The following is a 16,068-nucleotide window of genomic DNA, read 5'->3' on the forward strand; positions in this document are numbered from 1 at the left end:
TTGTTTTTAGGACCAAGCCTCCCCTCTGATGGCTGAGGAAGGCGCCTGAAGCTCCGCGGATCCTGCAGGTGAGTCAGCGGGGCCGCCCTGACAGCCCTTTAACCGATTTCAGAGGGTTTGGAAGAGGCTTACATTGAATTTTTGACCACTTTGTGGTGTTTTGGGGGCACCAAATGCATCCCTGAAGGAAAAGCACAACCATGGGGCCGCAGCGGGGCTGGTTAATAACCCCAGCAGGTAATAGGGAGGCTTTGTTGGTGCTGTAGGATCTGAGGCCCTGCACCCTATAAAGGTTCTCCTCACCCTGTTGGGTTTTTCCTCACGTTCTTCCTGCGGTCACCGCAAGCCTTCCAGCGTGGCGGGACCTGCGGTGGCCCCGACCATTCCTGCAGCGCTTGCCAGAACAACCCCAAAAGCTCCGGGGCCTCCCCCTGCACCCCCTGGGGGAGGCCGTGGGGGGTCTTGGACACACCCCGGTGGCGCTCACCCTGCCTGCGGTGCCTGCTGGGGCTTTTTTAACCATTCTTGACTCTTCTTCAGGGCTTTAAATCCCGATTTTGGACCGCGATGGGCTGCGGGGAGAGAGGGGAGGCGGCTCCAGCCCCGTGAAGCCCCCCGCCGAGGCGTGGGCAGCGAGCTGAAGCCCCCCCGTGATATTCTGCCTGGATCCTACAGAAGTAAGGTGAGGTTTGGGGGGCCCCTCACTGGAAATTGGGGTCACCCTGGGTAAAAAAAGCATCTGATTTGTTCCTTTGATTAACAAAATTCTGTTTAATTCCAGGAGAAATTCCCCAGAAACCTCGAGGAGCTGCCGGATGCTGCGGGGCGCTCGCGTCCTGATCCCTGCCCTATGGGAGGGAAAGGGGGTTTGGGCTGGGATCCCCCACCCCAAAACAGAACCTGCCGCTCTCCGTAGAGCCCTGTAGCGACGTTTTGGGGTAAAACCTCTCCCGTTTGGTGCTGTACAGCGTGTATCAGACCAATAAAGACGATTTCCTCCTGATCCTGGTGTCTCTTTGCGGTCCGTGCAGCTTTGTTGCATTTCCTGGGATTTTGGGCAGCCAACCTCACGAACGGCTGTTGAATTTGGGACGTGGAACGGCCCCAAAACCACCCCACACCCTCCTGGTGCGCCCGTGGGCGTGGGGCCGGATGCGGGCAGGCACCGGAACGGGCGCAGGGGATGCAGCAGCGCTACCTCCGGAGGGAAGTGACGCTGTGTGACCACAATTTGGGACACCACGGCGGTCCCGATGGATAAAAGGGTGGTGGTCCCAGCCCTATTGCACCCACCCCGCACCCCCAACCCACCCAAACCTTCTCCATGAGGATGGGTGCTGCAGGGCGCGACCCGTGCACCCCAGGGCGTGGCGCCGAGCCCGAATCCCCACCCCGTGGCCCCCGCTGTCCCCAACCCACCCGTGGGAGGTGGTGACGGGGCCGGGCCACCCCCACCCCGAGTCCTGTGGGGCGCCTGCGCCGCTGCCTCGGTGCAGGAAGCCGGGGCGGTGGCGGCGGCGGCGGCGGCGGTGGAGGGGGGGAAGTCGGGCGGCGCCCCCGCGTTGGTTGGGGGCAGCATGGCGGAGCAGGAGGGTCCCGAATTCGGCAAGGCCGATTTCGTCCTGCTGGACGAGGTCACCATGGAGCACTTCATGGAGAACCTGCGCCTGCGGTACGGGGTCGGGGGTTTTTTTGGGGGATGGAGGAGGATGTGGGCAACGCCCCGCGATGCCGACCCCGTTCGGGCGGTGACGGGGGCGCCGCCGGCACCGGGAGACCCCAAATCCTTTGTGGTGTGGGGAAAACAGCCCTAGGGGTGCAAATCCTCTCCGTCCTCGTGTCTGTCCGTCTGTCCCAACCCCATTTTCTGTCCGTCCACCCCAACCGCGGTGCCCCCGCTTCCTGCCCGCACCCCGCAAGGAAGAGCCCGCTCCCCGCCGTGCCCCGTGGCGCGGTTTCAGCCCGCCCCGCTGCTTGTAGGTTCTCCAAGGGCCGCATCTACACCTACATCGGGGAGGTGGTGGTGGCGGTGAACCCGTACCGCCCCATGGGGCTCTACGGCCCCGCTGCGGTGGAGCAGTACCGGGGCCGCGAGCTCTACGAGCGCCCCCCGCACCTCTTCGCCTTGGCCGACGCCGCCTACAAAGCCATGAAACGCCGCGCCAAGGACACCTGCATCGTCATTTCGGGTGAGTTAGGGTAAAAAAGGGGGTACCCCAATGGGGTCAGGAACCCATAATCGCGTCCCCTCGCCCACCTCGTGCCTTACTCCACCAGGTGAGAGCGGGGCGGGGAAGACGGAGGCCAGCAAGTACATCATGCAGTACATCGCCGCCATCACCAACCCCACGCAGCGCGCCGAGGTGGAGAGGTGGGTCCGGCACCGCGTTTCCGTGCAGAGTGGGGTGGTCCCGGGGGGCTCGGTGCCCGTACAGGGGGTATTAGGGTTTTTTTTGGGGTCAGCGGGTCGTGTCCTCGCGCCGCGCAGGGTGAAGAACGTGCTGCTGAAATCCAACTGCGTCCTGGAGGCTTTCGGCAACGCCAAGACCAACCGCAACGACAACTCCAGCCGTTTCGGGAAGTATATGGACATCAACTTCGACTTCAAGGGTGACCCCACAGGCGGCCATATCCATAACTACCTCCTGGAGAAGGTGTGTGGGGCGCGGGGTGTGGGGTGTGGGTGTGGGGGCGTGGTGCTGGACCCCCCGGCACCCACCCGCTGCTGCCTCTTCCAGTCCCGAATCCTCCAGCAGCAGCCGGGAGAGAGGAACTTCCACTCCTTCTACCAGGTGTGGGGTGGGGTGGGGTGGGATTGGTGGGATGGGATTGATGGGATGGGTATAGGATGGGATGGGATCAATGGGATAGGATGAGATGGGATGGGATGGGATTGATGGGATAGGATGAGATGGGATGGGATCGATGGGATGGGTATAGGATGAGATAGGATTGATGGGATGGGATCGATGGAATGGGATTGATGGGATGGGATCAATGGGATGGGGATGAAATGGGGTGGGGTAGATGGGATGGGACGGGATTGATGGGATGGGATTGATGGGATAGGATAAGATGGGATGGGATTGATAGGATGAGATGGGATGGGATTGATAGGATGGGATCAATGGGATAGGATGAGATGGGATGTGATCAATGGGATGGGATGGGATGGGATTGATGGAATGGGTATAGGATGAGATGGGATTGATGGGATGGGATCAATGGGATGGGGATGGAATGGGATGGGGTAGATGGGATGGGATGGGATCGATGGGATGGGTATAGGATGAGATGGGATTGATGGAATGGGATGGGGTAGATGGGATAGGATGGGATGGGATTGATAGGATGGGATGGGATTGATGAGATGGGATCGATGGGATAGGATGAGATGAGATGGGATGGGATCGGATTGATGGGATTGGATGGGATGGGATGGGACTGATAGGATGGGATGGGGATGGGATGGGATCGATGGGATAGGATGAGATGGGATCAATGGGATGGGGATGGGATGGGGTAGATGGGATGGGATGGGACGGGATTGATGGGATAGGATGGGATGGGATCGATGAGATGGGGTAGATGGGACAGGACGGGATGGGATGGATGAGATGGGATGGAATAGGATGGGATTCATGGGATGGGATTGAATGGGATGGGATCCATGGGATCCATGGGATGTTACAGGATGGCTGGGATGGGATGGATCAGACATAAAGGATGGGATGAGACAGGTGGGATGAGAGGGGATGGGACGGATGGAATCTATGGGATGGGATGGGATGGATAGGAACGGGATGGAAGAGGTGGGATGGGATGGGATGGGATGGGATGGGACAGTTGGGATGGATGGGATGAGATGGATGGGGTGGGACAGATGGGATGGGATGGATGTAATCTATGGGATGAGGATGGATGGGATGAGATGGGGTAGGATGGGTGGGATCTATGGGATGGATGGGATGGGATTGGGATGGGATGGGTGGGATCTATGGGATGGGATGGGATGGGGAAGTACAGGACAGGATGCGACACCGTGGGGACAAGACTGGGACAGGTCGGGGGACACCAGGCTGGGTGGGATGGGGACAGGGGTCCTGGTGCCCCCCAGGACATGGTGCTGACCCCATACCCCATACCCCTTACCCCATAGCTGCTGCTGGGAGCCCCTGACGATCTGCTGACCTCATTGCACCTCTGCCGGGACCCCGGCGCCTACCGCTACACCCGGGAGGGCGCCCAGAGCAGCGTGAGTGGGGTGGGGGTGGGTGGGGGTCCCGGGGGTCCCGGGGGTCCCGTTCCTCACCCGCGTCCCCCCCCCCCAGGCTGGCGGTGACGACGCGGAGGGGTTCCGGGCGGTGGGGGAGGCGATGGCCATCATCGGCTTCTCCCCGGAGGAGGTGGGCGCCGTGCACCGCATCCTGGCGGCCATCCTGCACCTGGTGAGTGCACCAGTATGGTCCCAGACACACCAGTATGGTCCCACGTGGACCAGTATGGTCCCACGTGCACCAGTACGGTCCCAGACGCACCAGTATGGTCCCACGTGCACCAGTATGGTCCCACGTGCACCAGTATGGTCCCACGTGCACCAGTATGGTCCCAGACGCACCAGTATGGTCCCACGTGCACCAGTATGGTCCCACGTGCACCAGTATGGTCCCAGATGCACCAGTATGGTCCCACGTGGACCAGTATGGTCCCAGACGCACCAGTATGGTCCTGTGCACACCAGTATGGTCCCACGTGCACCAGTATGATCCTGTGTAGACCAGTATGGTCCCACTTGCACCAGTATTGTCCCACTCACACCAGTATGGTCCCAGATGCACCAGTATTGTCCTGTGTAGACCAGTATGGTCCCATGTGCACCAGTATGGTCCCATATGCGCCACTGTGATCCTGTGCACACCAGTCTGGTCCCATGTGCACCAGTATGGTCCTGTGCACACCAATATGGTCCCACGTGCACCAGTATGATCCTGTGTAGACCAGTCTGGTCCCATGTGCACCAGTATGGTCCTACATGCACCAGTATGGTCCTGTGTAGACCAGTATGGTCCCACGTGCACCATTATAGTCCTGTGCACACCAGTATGGTCCCACACAAACCAGTATGGTCCTGTGCACACCAGTATGGTCCCACACAGACCAGTATGGTCCCATGTGCACCAGTATGGTCCTACATGCACCAGTGTGGTCCCAGATGCACCAGTATGGTCCCGTGCACACCAATATGGTCCCACGTGCACCAGTATGATCCTGTGTAGACCAGTATGGTCCCATACGTGCCACTATGATCCTGTGCACACCAGTCTGGTCCCATGTGCACCAGTATGGTCCCAGATACACCAGTATCTTTGTGTGCACACCAGTATGGTCCTGTGCGCACCAGTATGGTCCCATGTGCACCAGTATGGTCCCGTGCACACCAGTATAGTCCCAAATGCACCAGTATGGTCCCATATGCACCACTATGATCCTGTGCACACCAGTATGGTCCCACATGCAACAGTGTGGTCCTGTGCACACCAGTATGGTCCCATGTGCACCAGTATGGTCCCTTGCACACCAGTATAGTCCCACATGCACCAGTATGGTCCTACATGCACCAGTATGATCCCACACGCACCAGTATGGTCCCATGCACACCAGTATGGTCCCACATGCACCAGTATGGTCCCAGACACACCAGTACAGTCCTGTGCACACCAGTATGGCCCCATATACACCACTACGATCCTGTGCACACCAGTATGACCCCACACCCCCCAGTATGACCCCACACCCACCCGTACAGCCCCGTGCCCACCAACACAACCCCACACCACCCAGCCCAGCCCAGCCCCACCGGCACAGCCCCAGTTCAACCCAGTACAGCCCAGTATCCGCAGGGCAACGTGCGCTTCGTGGCGGAGGGCGAGGAGGCAGCGCTGGAGGCCCCGGAGCAGCTTCGGGTGCTGGCCCAGCTGACGGCCACGGACCCCGAACAGCTCCGCAAGGCTCTGCTGGCCCGCACGGTGGCCACGGGCGGCGGGGAGCTGATCGAGAAGGGCCACAGCCCCACCGAGGCCGCCTACGGCAGGGACGCCTGCGCCAAGGTGAGGTGGGAAACACGAAAATAAAACCAAAACACCGCCGGGGTTCTATGGGGTGCCCGTTGAGACCCCAAAATCCGTCCCCAAAGGCCGTCTACGAGCGGCTCTTCAGCTGGATCGTGGGGCGCATCAACGCCGGCATCGCGGCGCGGGGCTACGATGTGCGCCTGCACGGCAAGGGCACGGTCATCGGCGTCCTCGATATCTACGGGTTCGAGATCTTCGACACCAACAGGTGACGTGGTCCCCATTGTGGAAGGGGGGGGACAGGGACGCGGGGGGAGAGGTGGGATGGGGTTGGGGGAGCACCCGGAGGGGATGTGGGGATGTGGGACACCTGGGGAGGACATGGGGATGGGGAGGACAAGGACGGGACAGGGGACACCTGGGGGGGACACATGGAAGGGATTGGGGTTGGGGAACACCAGGAGGGGACAGGGGACATCTGGGGGGGACTGGGGATGGGATTGGGGATGGGGAGGACCAGGAGGGGACAGGGGACACCTGGGAGGGACCAGGGATGGGGAGGACAAGGAGGGGACAGGGGACACCTGGAGGGGACAAATGGAAGGGATTGGGGATGGGGAGGAGAAGGAGGGGACAGGGGACACCTGGGAGGGACTGGGGATGGGGAGGACAAGGAGGGGACAAGGGACACCTCGGGGGGACTGGGGATGGGATTGGGGATGGGGAGGACCAGGAGGGGACAGGGGACACCTGGGAGGGACTGGGGATGGGATTGGGGATGGGGAGGAGAAGGAGGGGACAGGGGACACCTGGGAGGGACTGGGGCTGGGATTGGGGATGGGGAGGTGACGTGGAAGGGATGGGATTTAGGAGGAGCGCATGGAGGGGACAGGGCTCAGAGGGACACCTGGAGGGGATGTCACCCAGGAGGGACAGGAGCAGGGCCGTGAGCTCGGGGGGGCCGGGTGGCCGTGGCCATCCTGACCCCCCCTCCGGGCTCAGCTTCGAGCAATTCTGCATCAACTACTGCAACGAGAAGCTGCAGCAGCTCTTCATCGAGCTCATCCTGCGGCAGGAGCAAGCCGAGTACCAGCGCGAGGGCATCGCCTGGCAGAACGTGAGCGCACACGGGGCCGGCATCACCCGGCGGGGGGAGATTTTGGGGCGCCAGGGGATAGGGGGGTGATTTTTGGGGACGTTTGCCTTCCTCCTAGATCGAGTACTTCAGCAACGAGCCCATCGTGGAGCTGGTGGAGCAGCCCCACCGTGGCATCCTGGCGCTGCTGGATGAGGCTTGCTTGGCCGTGGGGACGGTCACCGACGCGCTCTTCCTGGCCTCCATGGACACCCGCCTGGGTCGCCACCCCCACTACAGCAGCCGCAAGGTGTTTTTGGGGCCGGGGGGAGCAAAAAGGGGGGCCCACGGGCTGGGGTTGACACCTCCTTTGCCCCCCAGCTCTGCCCCACAGACAAGACCATGGAGTTCAACCGCGACTTCCGCATCAAGCACTACGCCGGAGATGTCACGTATGGGGGCAGGGGGGCACCACGAAGAAACCCTGGGGGGGTCTTGGGGCCACGGAGGAGTTTGAGAGGGCATGGGGGAACATTTGGGATCATGGCAGGGCTGTGGGGGCTCTTGGGGTGTCTATGGTTGGCCGTGGGGCCATGGAGAACCACAGCAGGCCATGGGGTTTTGGTGTCGTTTGGAGATTTGGGGGTTTGGGTGGGCACCCATGGGGGGCCGTGGGGTTTTGGGGAACCATGGGGGGCCATGGGGATGTAGGGAACCACGAAAAAACCCTGGGGGGGGGGTTGGGGCCATGGAGGACTTTGAGAGGGCATGGGGGAACATTTGGGGTCATGGCAAGGCTGTGGGGGCTCTTGGGGTGTGCATGGTTGGCTGTGGAGAACCACAGCGGGCCATGGGGTGTTTTGTGGGGTTTTGGTGTCATTTGGGGACTTGGGGGTGTGGGTGGCCACTGGGGGGACTGTGGGCATCCATGGTGGGCAGCAGGGAACCACAAAAAAACCCTGGGGGGTTCTTGGGGCCACGGAGGACTTTGAGAGGCCATGGGGGAACATTTGGGATCATGGCAGGGCTGTGGGGGCTCTTATGGGGGGTCCATGGTCCATTATCCCTGCCCCCCCAGCACGGTGTCCCCCTCCCGCAGGTACTCGGTGGAGGGCTTCCTGGACAAGAACAAGGACACGCTCTTCCAGGACTTCAAGCGGCTGCTCTACAACAGGTTGGGGACAGCGAGGGGTTGGGGACACGGCCAGGGGACGCTGCCACGGGGTTGGGGGGTGGCAGAGGAGCCCGGTGTCACCAGCCCCGCGCCACCACCGTCCCCAGCGCCGACCCCGTGCTGCGTGCCATGTGGCCCGACGGCGAGCAGAGCATCACCGAGGTCACCAAGCGCCCGCTGACGGCCGCCACCCTCTTCAAGAACTCCATCGTGGCCCTGGTGGAAAACCTGGCCTCCAAGGTACCGGCCCTACAACCAGCTGGCCGCGTCCCTATATGTCGCCAAGCCAGCCTGGTGCGACCCCAAATCGGCTAAAAGTGTCCCCGAGCCACCAAGCTCTCCTGTCCCCGTGCCAACCCCAAGGTTTGGTGCCACGCGGGCTCGGGGAGCGCTCCAGTCTATGCGGGGACGGGGAAACGGGGCCATTCCCCGTTCCCCTATAACCAGCCCCCTTCCTTAGGAGCCCTACTACGTGCGCTGCATCAAACCCAACGACCAGAAGTCGCCGACGCTCTTCGACGAGGAGCGCTGCCGCCACCAGGTCGCCTACCTGGGGCTGCTGGAGAACGTGCGGGTTCGCCGCGCCGGCTTCGCCTACCGCCAGCCCTACGACCGCTTCCTGCTGCGGTACGGCCCCAATAACCCAAGGAAAGGGGTCCTCAGCAGCCCCCACACCCCGTCCCACTCCCCCGACCCCGTTTATACCCCCCCCAGGTACAAGATGACGTGTGAATACACGTGGCCCAACCACCTGATGGCCACCGACCGCGAGGCCACGCAAGCCCTCCTGGAGCAGCACGGCTTCCAGGACGACGTGGCGTACGGGCACAGCAAGGTTTTCATCCGCACGCCCCGAACCCTCTTCTCCCTCGAGCAGGAGCGGGCACAGCTCATCCCCATCATCGTCCTGCTGCTGCAGAAGGTGGGGTGGCGTGGGGGTGACATTAGGGTGACACAGGGCAGGACTCGGGGGTTGGCGCAGGGTGGTTTTTTTGGCTGCGGGGCAGGGGATGGGGCCGGCTCCGGGTTCCCCCAAACACTCCTGGGGGGGCTCAGGGGACACATCCAGCCCCGCAGCACATTTTGGGGTTAGGGGCAGCACTTTGGGGACCGTCCCCACCGAGCAGGGAGCCTGGCACCGCGCTCCTGCCACCCCCACCTCAAATCCACGGGGACAACGACGACGGGGAGAGTCCCCAGCGCTTCCACCCACCCCGGAGGCGGTGACAGCACCCCGAATCCCCCCCGAAGGTGGCCCACGGGTGGGGACAAAGTCCCGGCTGCTCTCTTCCAGGCGTGGCGAGGCGCCCTGGCCCGCCGGCGGTGCCGCTACCTGCGCGCCGCCTACACCATCATGAGCTCCTACAAGAGGCACAAGGTGAAGGCGTACCTGCGGGAGCTGCTGCGGCGTTTCCAGGGGGTCCGTGCCATGCCCGATTTCGGCAAGAGCCTGGCCTGGCCCGTGCCGCCGGCCGTGCTGGAACGCTTCCAGGAGAACAGCCAGCAGCTCTTCCGCAGGTGCCAGCAACGCGCGGGGGTGCGTGGCGAGCAGGGGGCGCGCCGGGGGGGCTGCGGTGGCGGTGCCTGAGCGCCCCGCGTGCCCCCAAACCCGCAGGTGGAGAGCGAGGCAGATCGTCAAGAACATCCCCCCCTCGGATATGGCACAGATCCGCGCCAAGGTGGCCGCTATGGAGGTGCTGCAGGGGCTGCGGAAGGATTGGGGGTGCCAGCGGGGCTGGGCGCGGGACTATCTGTCCTCGGTAAGGGCGCGGCGTGGATGGCGGGACCCCAAAATCCCACCCCGACCCGCTGCGCGCCCCCACCCTACACCGCCTTCCCCGCAGGCCAGCGAGAACCCCGGGCTGGCGCTGCCCTTCGCCCGCCGCGTGCAGGCTCTGCGGGACAAGGTGCATTTCGGCTCCGTCCTCTTCTCCGGACACGTCCGTAAGGTGAGGGGCTCTGCGGGGCCGGTGTGTCCCCGTCGGTGTCCCCCTTTTGTCCCCCCCCCTCACTTTGTCCCTGCCCCGCAGATCAACCGCTTCAACAAGAGCCGCGACCGCGCCATCCTCATCACCGACCAGCACCTCTACAAGCTGGAGCCCCGGCAGCAGTACCGGGTGATGCGGGCGCTGCCCCTCAGCACCGTGAGTGTCCCCAGCACCGGGTGGCACCGGGGGGGCCGTCCTGGCTGCCCTTGTCCCCTCTGATGTCCCCATGTCCCCCCCACGTGGGATAGGGGCATCATGCAGTCCCCATCGCGGTGCCGTGGCACCACCGCGGTGCCGTGACGCCCTCGTGGTGCCGTGACGCCCTCATGGTGTCGTGACATCCTTGTGGTGTCGTGACACTATCGTGCCACCCCGCAGGTGACAGGGCTGAGCGTGACGAGCTGCCAGGCGCAGCTGGTGGTCTTCCACACGCAGAACCACGACGACCTGGCCGTCTGCCTGCACAAAACGCAGCCGCCGGGGGACAACCGGGTGGGCGAGCTGGTGGGCGTCCTGCTGGAGCACTGCCGAGCGTGAGTGGGGCCGGGACAGCCTTATGGGGTGGGGGGCAACCCCCTAAAACCCCCTGAGTGCTGAGGCTGTGCCCTTGCAGGACCAAGAGGGAGCTGCAGGTCCGCGTCTCCGACTGCATCCAGCTGAGCCTGCGCGGGCGCAAGAGGCTGCTGACCGTGGAGAAGAAGCCGGGCCTGGCCGGCCCCGATTTCCGCAAGAGCCGCGACGGCTTCGTCCTCTACTGGCCCGAAAGATGAGGGGGTGGCCGCCCTGAGTGTCCCCCCCCACTTTCAAGCACCGCCACCGGCGCCGCGGTGGCCCCCCTGCGTGGGGACGGGGGGACAGCAGCGTCCTCGTCCCTGCCCCGTGCTCCGTCCTGCTGGCACGTGCCCAGGAGCCTCCCCCGGCCCCGTGTGCCCCATAACCTGCGTCCCCCCCCTTCCCCTGGGCGATGCCAAAGCCTCTGAGTGCACTGGGAATAAAGAGAGCTGGATGGGAGTGTGGGTGTGAGTGTCTGGGACACGGTGCAGCCCCGCATCGGGGGGCGCTGGAGCCCGTGGGGACCCCCGTGAGCCAGATCCCGATGTCCCTAACACTTGGGGTCCTTGTGCCCCCGTGTCCTGCTGTCTCTGGGTCCCAATATCCGTGTGTGTGCTGGGTACTGGGTCAATGCATCACATTTGTTGCGTGCCGGGTGTTTTCTGGGGGTTGGCAGGTTGTTGTGTCACTGCGCAACCGCTTCTTGCACCACCGGGGCCGTGCTGGGTTGCTTCCTCCTGGCACCGTGTTGCTTAACGGGGTGGCAAGCGGATGATTTTCGCCCTAACCATGCTGCAAGGCTGGCGTGAAAACATCATCATGAAGCTTGGGGCTGCTCGGTTGGGTTTGATTCATCTCCTGCTCGATGCCAGGGATGTGCCCGGGGTGTTTCGGGGATGGTTGTGGATTTGGGGACGCACAGGGACGGCTGCTTCTTTTGGGACCCTTCCTCGAGCCCCGCAGGAGGTGCTGGCGCTGCCTGCGCCCTGCGTGCCATCCCGCTGACTGCAGGGCCGTGCTTTGGGCTGCTTCCGTCACCGCTTTCGCTTCCTGGAGGTTGGGAGCAGCAAGCACAGGACGTGCAGGAAGGTACGGGTGGGAGGCCAGGGGCCGCGAGGCTCCGTGCCGGCGGGGACGGCTCCGAGGGGGCCTGGGGACCTGGCGCAGGGCAGTGGGAAGTGGCTCTTCCCCTGTCCCCTCCTCTCTTTCCCTTCTCCCCACTCCTCGCTCCCCATGCTCGGCGTGGGCACAGCCCCAGCTCGGGGGAGCCCCTGGGCACCGTGCTCAGCCCCACGCGGGGCCCCGGCTGCACGAGTGTCACTGCCCCGAGGGTCCCTGCCACCACCCGAGGGTCCCTGCCACCACACTGCCTTCCCCCCCCCCATGATCCTGTGCACACTGAGGCTGCCTCGCTGCTCTGGCTTTTATTTTCATTTTCGGTTCCTCGCTGCTCTCCATGCGCTGCTGTGGCTGCACACGCGGCAGCGCGATCCAGGGGACCCCGTCTGTCCCGGTGCCACCGCAGCCTGACCCAGCTGCACCCCACAACCCCTTCCCAAAACGGGGGCACACAGAAGCTTCGAAACCATCCCCGATTTTTGTGAAAATCCCTTCTGGGTGTCTGCTTTTGTCTCCGCAGCGTGTCCGTGGCCATCCAGCGTGTCCTCGTGCTGCCTGGGTTCGGCGAGGGCTTGGAGATGAGGCTGATCCTGGCCGGGAAGGCTGGTGGGGGGAAAAGCGCCACGGGGAACACCCTCCTCGGGCAGCGTGTCTTTGAGTCCAAGCTGTCCACCAAGCCAGTGACCGTGAGCTGTGCGAGAGCACAGGGACACTGGGATGGCGAGGACTTCACGGTGGTTGACACGGCCGACATTTTCAACCCCGGAGGTGCCAGCAGTGAGGTGCACCAAGAAATTATCCGCTGCATCAGGCTGTCCTCCCCGGGCCCCCACGCGCTGCTGCTGGTGACCCAGCTGGGCCGATTCACCCAGGAGGACGAGGAGGCCGCAGAGAGACTGCAGGACATCTTTGGAGCTGATGTTTTCAGGCACACCATCGTCATATTCACCCGTGCGGAAGAGCTGGGGGAGAGATCTCTGCATGACTACGTGTCCTGTACTGACAACAAAGCTCTCCGCAAGCTGATCGAGAGATGTGGGAAGAGGTATTGTGGCTTCAACAACCGGGCAGCTGGAGCCGAACGGGACCACCAGGTCATGGAGCTGATGGGGATGGTCCACAGCATGGTGCAGGAGAATGGGGACAGGTACTACAGCAATGAGATGTACCTGGAGCCCAATTTAACAGAAGAGAAGGTGGCGTATCACATGGCGAGGTACAGAGCAGGCAGGATAAAGAGGGAGCAGTCTGGCCGCAGGACAGTTGTCGTGGCTTGTGGGCTGTTTGCCCTCACCGTGGCTGTGATTTCCCTGGGTTACTATATCATGTGGGTGCGAGGAGTGCCAGCACCACGGAACCGCTGAACGCCTGGGGCTGGAGGCACCTCTGGGCACCGCTCCAGCTGCCCAGGACCGTGTCCACTGGGTGTTGGACATCTCCAGGGATGGAGACCCCAGCACTGCTCTGGGCAGCCTGTGCCAGCGCTCAGACACCCGCACAGCAAAAAAAGGCTTTCCTGATGTCTCAGCGGGCATCCTTGTGCCTGCAGCAGTGCCCATGGAAACGAAGAGGAATTGTCTATTTTTATTGAGCTTCCCTTTAATCAGTTATCATATATGTAGGAGATCGATGGATCAAAGGGGTTAGGATGCTTCATCGGGGAACACCACCAAGGACCCCACAGAAAGGAAGGCATGCGCAGATGGGCCCCAAAAAGGAGCCATTAAGAATGATGCCACATGAGCACAAAACTCAGGTAGATTAGAATGAATTTGTATTAGATCGCTAGAAGAGTCATGAATTTAATGTCTCCATGTAGCCAGGAAGTCAACATCGGCTGTGCTTGATCTGTGGAAACTGCACCGAGCTCTGAGGCCTGAATAAAAGCAATCTCTCTCCTGAGTGCGTGCGAATTGGCTTCTTGGTAAAGGAGCCACTTTTTCGGACAAGACCAGCACCTCCTTGTCCTTGGCTGAGCAATTAACAGGGTGCCCACGTCCACCTGCACGTGGAGTGCTCTGAGGCATTATTGGTGTCAAAAAAAGGCCAGGAATGTCAACAATTGGTCTCTGTTGGCTTTTTTTTGTAGCCCTGGGTTACCGAGCTTGGTAATGGTATAGATATGTGAGAAACAAAGCTGTGTTTTTGCAACAAAAGGTGATTTTGCAGTGGAAAATTCCACTAACCTTGCGTATTCAAAAGTGATTGTGCAGGCACGGCAGTGGGGAGTACGTTAAGGAGATAAAGGGAAGGTCCCGCTGTCCCAGAATAAGGAGGATAGCTCAGAAAAACAGGATGAGCAGCAGGAAAGCAGTGAAAACAAAAATCACGAGCCCTCTAGGCACAAAAGAAGGGGGAAAAAAAAAAAAAAAAAGGAGAAATTAATGGTTGGTCAAATTAAATTGTACCTATATGGTGTAGAAGTGTGTAGGTACATAAGGTATAGGTCTATAAGGTATAATTATAGTATATAAGGGGTAAATATAAGTATTTAAGGTATAGGCAGTGAGGAAATGAGAGAAATCGGGTGTCGGGTCATAGAGGATTTAGGGTTATGATAAACTTTTACTGTGTGCTCCTGCTTGCATTGCAATTGTGAATAAAATAGCTTCACAAAAGACCCTGTATGAAAAAAAAAAAAAAAAAGAGATTTTTCTCACACGATGGCCAGGCAGAAGGAAGGCCTGAGCAGAGACAGAGAAATTTTAAGATAGCTGTGCCCATTTTCCTGAGGAGCCCCCGGGAATGAATGTCCTGCTCCGAGCTCGGAGCACGTCTCTGGGTTGGGGACAACCCTGTCCCAACTCTGAAGCAAACCCAAAGCTCGGAAAGAGAGCTCCAAGGAGCCTAAATTAATGCCCTGACATCTTTGAAATGATCAGGGAGATGTGGCCCTCTACCGACAGAAAGAGCAGCCTCCTGCTCACAGACCCTGCTCATGGGGGGCTTCAGCCCTGTAAGAGGGGACAGCACAGCAGGACACGATCCAGCAGGATCCTGGAGCACATCTATGATTTTTTTTATCCTTTTTTATCCTTATTTATTTATTTATTTATTTATTATTAATATTCTCCAAGTGATAGAGCAGCCAAGAAGGGAAGATGCTCCGATGGACCTCATGTTCACCAGCAACGTGGACTTGCTGGGAATGGGGAGGTCAAAGGCAGCCTTGGCTGCAGGGAGCGTGAGATGGTGGAGTTCAGGATCCTAAAGGCAGGGAGGAGGGTGAAAAGCAAACACGTAACCAACCCTGGGCTTCAGGAGAGCAGAATTTGGCCTCTTCAAGGAGCAGAATTTGGCCTCTTCAAGGAGGCTCAAGAATTCAAGAATTAGGCCTCTTCTGCTTGGAAGAACCCAATCCTGTGGGGTAAGGCCCTGCAGAGAAGAGGGCCTAAGAAAGCTGGTTAATATTTGAGAATCAAATATTTGAGGTTTTGGTAGCGGGGGCTGCAGGGGGAGGGCTCTGTGAGCAGAGCCCAGAAGGGGGACCCATGCTGGAGCAGTGTGACCCCATGGTACGGACCTATATCACAGCAGCTCTTGAGGAGCTGCAGTCTGAACCCCACTCAAAATGTAAATAATATGTGACATATGTGACTTTTTTTTTTTTTCCTGGAAACACCACTAATACCTGACCAGCACTGGAATAACCAAAATGAGTCTGGGAGGAGAGTCTCGGCTGAGAAAACTGGGGGCGTTTAGAAAACACACATCTGAAATTTGAAAATGTTTAGAGGAACGAGACGTGGAAAGTGTGTGTGACAGCAAGGGTCTGGTTTTGGTTAGCAGAAGTGGAAGCCGCCCTCACTGAGCATCACCGGTACGGCAGCTTTAAAGGCTGCTCCCCACAGCTCCCAGCACACTGTGGCTGATGAAATCCTCACGCTGCTCTATAATTCGACCTTGATATCGGTCGGTTATCTCTAGAAACATACGGAAGGAAGCTCTGAAGAGAAAAGCAGGGGTGTGGGGGGGAGCGATAGTGACCACAGCAGCTCCAAGAGCAGCCAAACCCATCTTGGTACTGAAGGAAACCAGAGGACGCCTTGTTGCTGGCTAACCAAATATTCCAGATTTCAGGAGCAAGGG

The 16,068-nt window shown here is 60.5% G+C and overlaps 2 protein-coding genes across 2 annotated transcripts; both read left to right on the plus strand.

The window, feature by feature from the left end:
- The first annotated feature begins 1,288 nt into the window (after positions 1 to 1,288).
- MYO1G (myosin IG) lies at positions 1,289 to 11,317 on the plus strand. The gene is made up of 22 exons (XM_072034062.1): positions 1,289 to 1,672; positions 1,981 to 2,189; positions 2,278 to 2,371; positions 2,489 to 2,654; positions 2,739 to 2,792; positions 4,160 to 4,255; positions 4,332 to 4,448; positions 5,901 to 6,107; positions 6,194 to 6,339; positions 7,074 to 7,188; positions 7,286 to 7,456; positions 7,528 to 7,598; positions 8,246 to 8,320; positions 8,428 to 8,560; positions 8,781 to 8,947; positions 9,035 to 9,242; positions 9,615 to 9,838; positions 9,936 to 10,080; positions 10,165 to 10,269; positions 10,351 to 10,464; positions 10,687 to 10,841; positions 10,922 to 11,317. Exons 1-22 carry the CDS (start codon positions 1,578 to 1,580, stop codon positions 11,076 to 11,078), a joined length of 3,024 nt encoding a protein of 1,007 aa, XP_071890163.1. The 5' UTR covers positions 1,289 to 1,577; the 3' UTR covers positions 11,079 to 11,317.
- Positions 11,318 to 11,668: 351 nt separating this feature from the next.
- LOC119713028 (GTPase IMAP family member 1-like) lies at positions 11,669 to 13,881 on the plus strand. The gene is made up of 2 exons (XM_072034093.1): positions 11,669 to 11,949; positions 12,500 to 13,881. The coding sequence occupies exons 1-2, from the start codon at positions 11,726 to 11,728 to the stop codon at positions 13,341 to 13,343; spliced, it is 1,068 nt and encodes a 355-aa protein (XP_071890194.1). The 5' UTR covers positions 11,669 to 11,725; the 3' UTR covers positions 13,344 to 13,881.
- The last annotated feature ends 2,187 nt before the right edge of the window (positions 13,882 to 16,068 follow it).

This window comes from Anas platyrhynchos, chromosome 2 (assembly GCF_047663525.1).
Source record: "Anas platyrhynchos isolate ZD024472 breed Pekin duck chromosome 2, IASCAAS_PekinDuck_T2T, whole genome shotgun sequence".
In the NCBI taxonomy this organism is placed as follows: domain Eukaryota; kingdom Metazoa; phylum Chordata; class Aves; order Anseriformes; family Anatidae; genus Anas; species Anas platyrhynchos.

Coding starts and splice junctions, on each gene's coding strand:
- MYO1G (XM_072034062.1), top strand. CDS start 1,578: ATGGCGGAGCAGGAGGGTCCCGAATTCGGCAAGGCCGATTTCGTCCTG. Junction 2,793..4,159: donor ACTTCCACTCCTTCTACCAG/GTGTGGGGTGGG, acceptor CTTACCCCATAG/CTGCTGCTGGGAGCCCCTGA. Junction 9,243..9,614: donor TCGTCCTGCTGCTGCAGAAG/GTGGGGTGGCGT, acceptor GCTCTCTTCCAG/GCGTGGCGAGGCGCCCTGGC.
- LOC119713028 (XM_072034093.1), top strand. CDS start 11,726: ATGCCAGGGATGTGCCCGGGGTGTTTCGGGGATGGTTGTGGATTTGGG. Junction 11,950..12,499: donor AGCACAGGACGTGCAGGAAG/GTACGGGTGGGA, acceptor TTGTCTCCGCAG/CGTGTCCGTGGCCATCCAGC.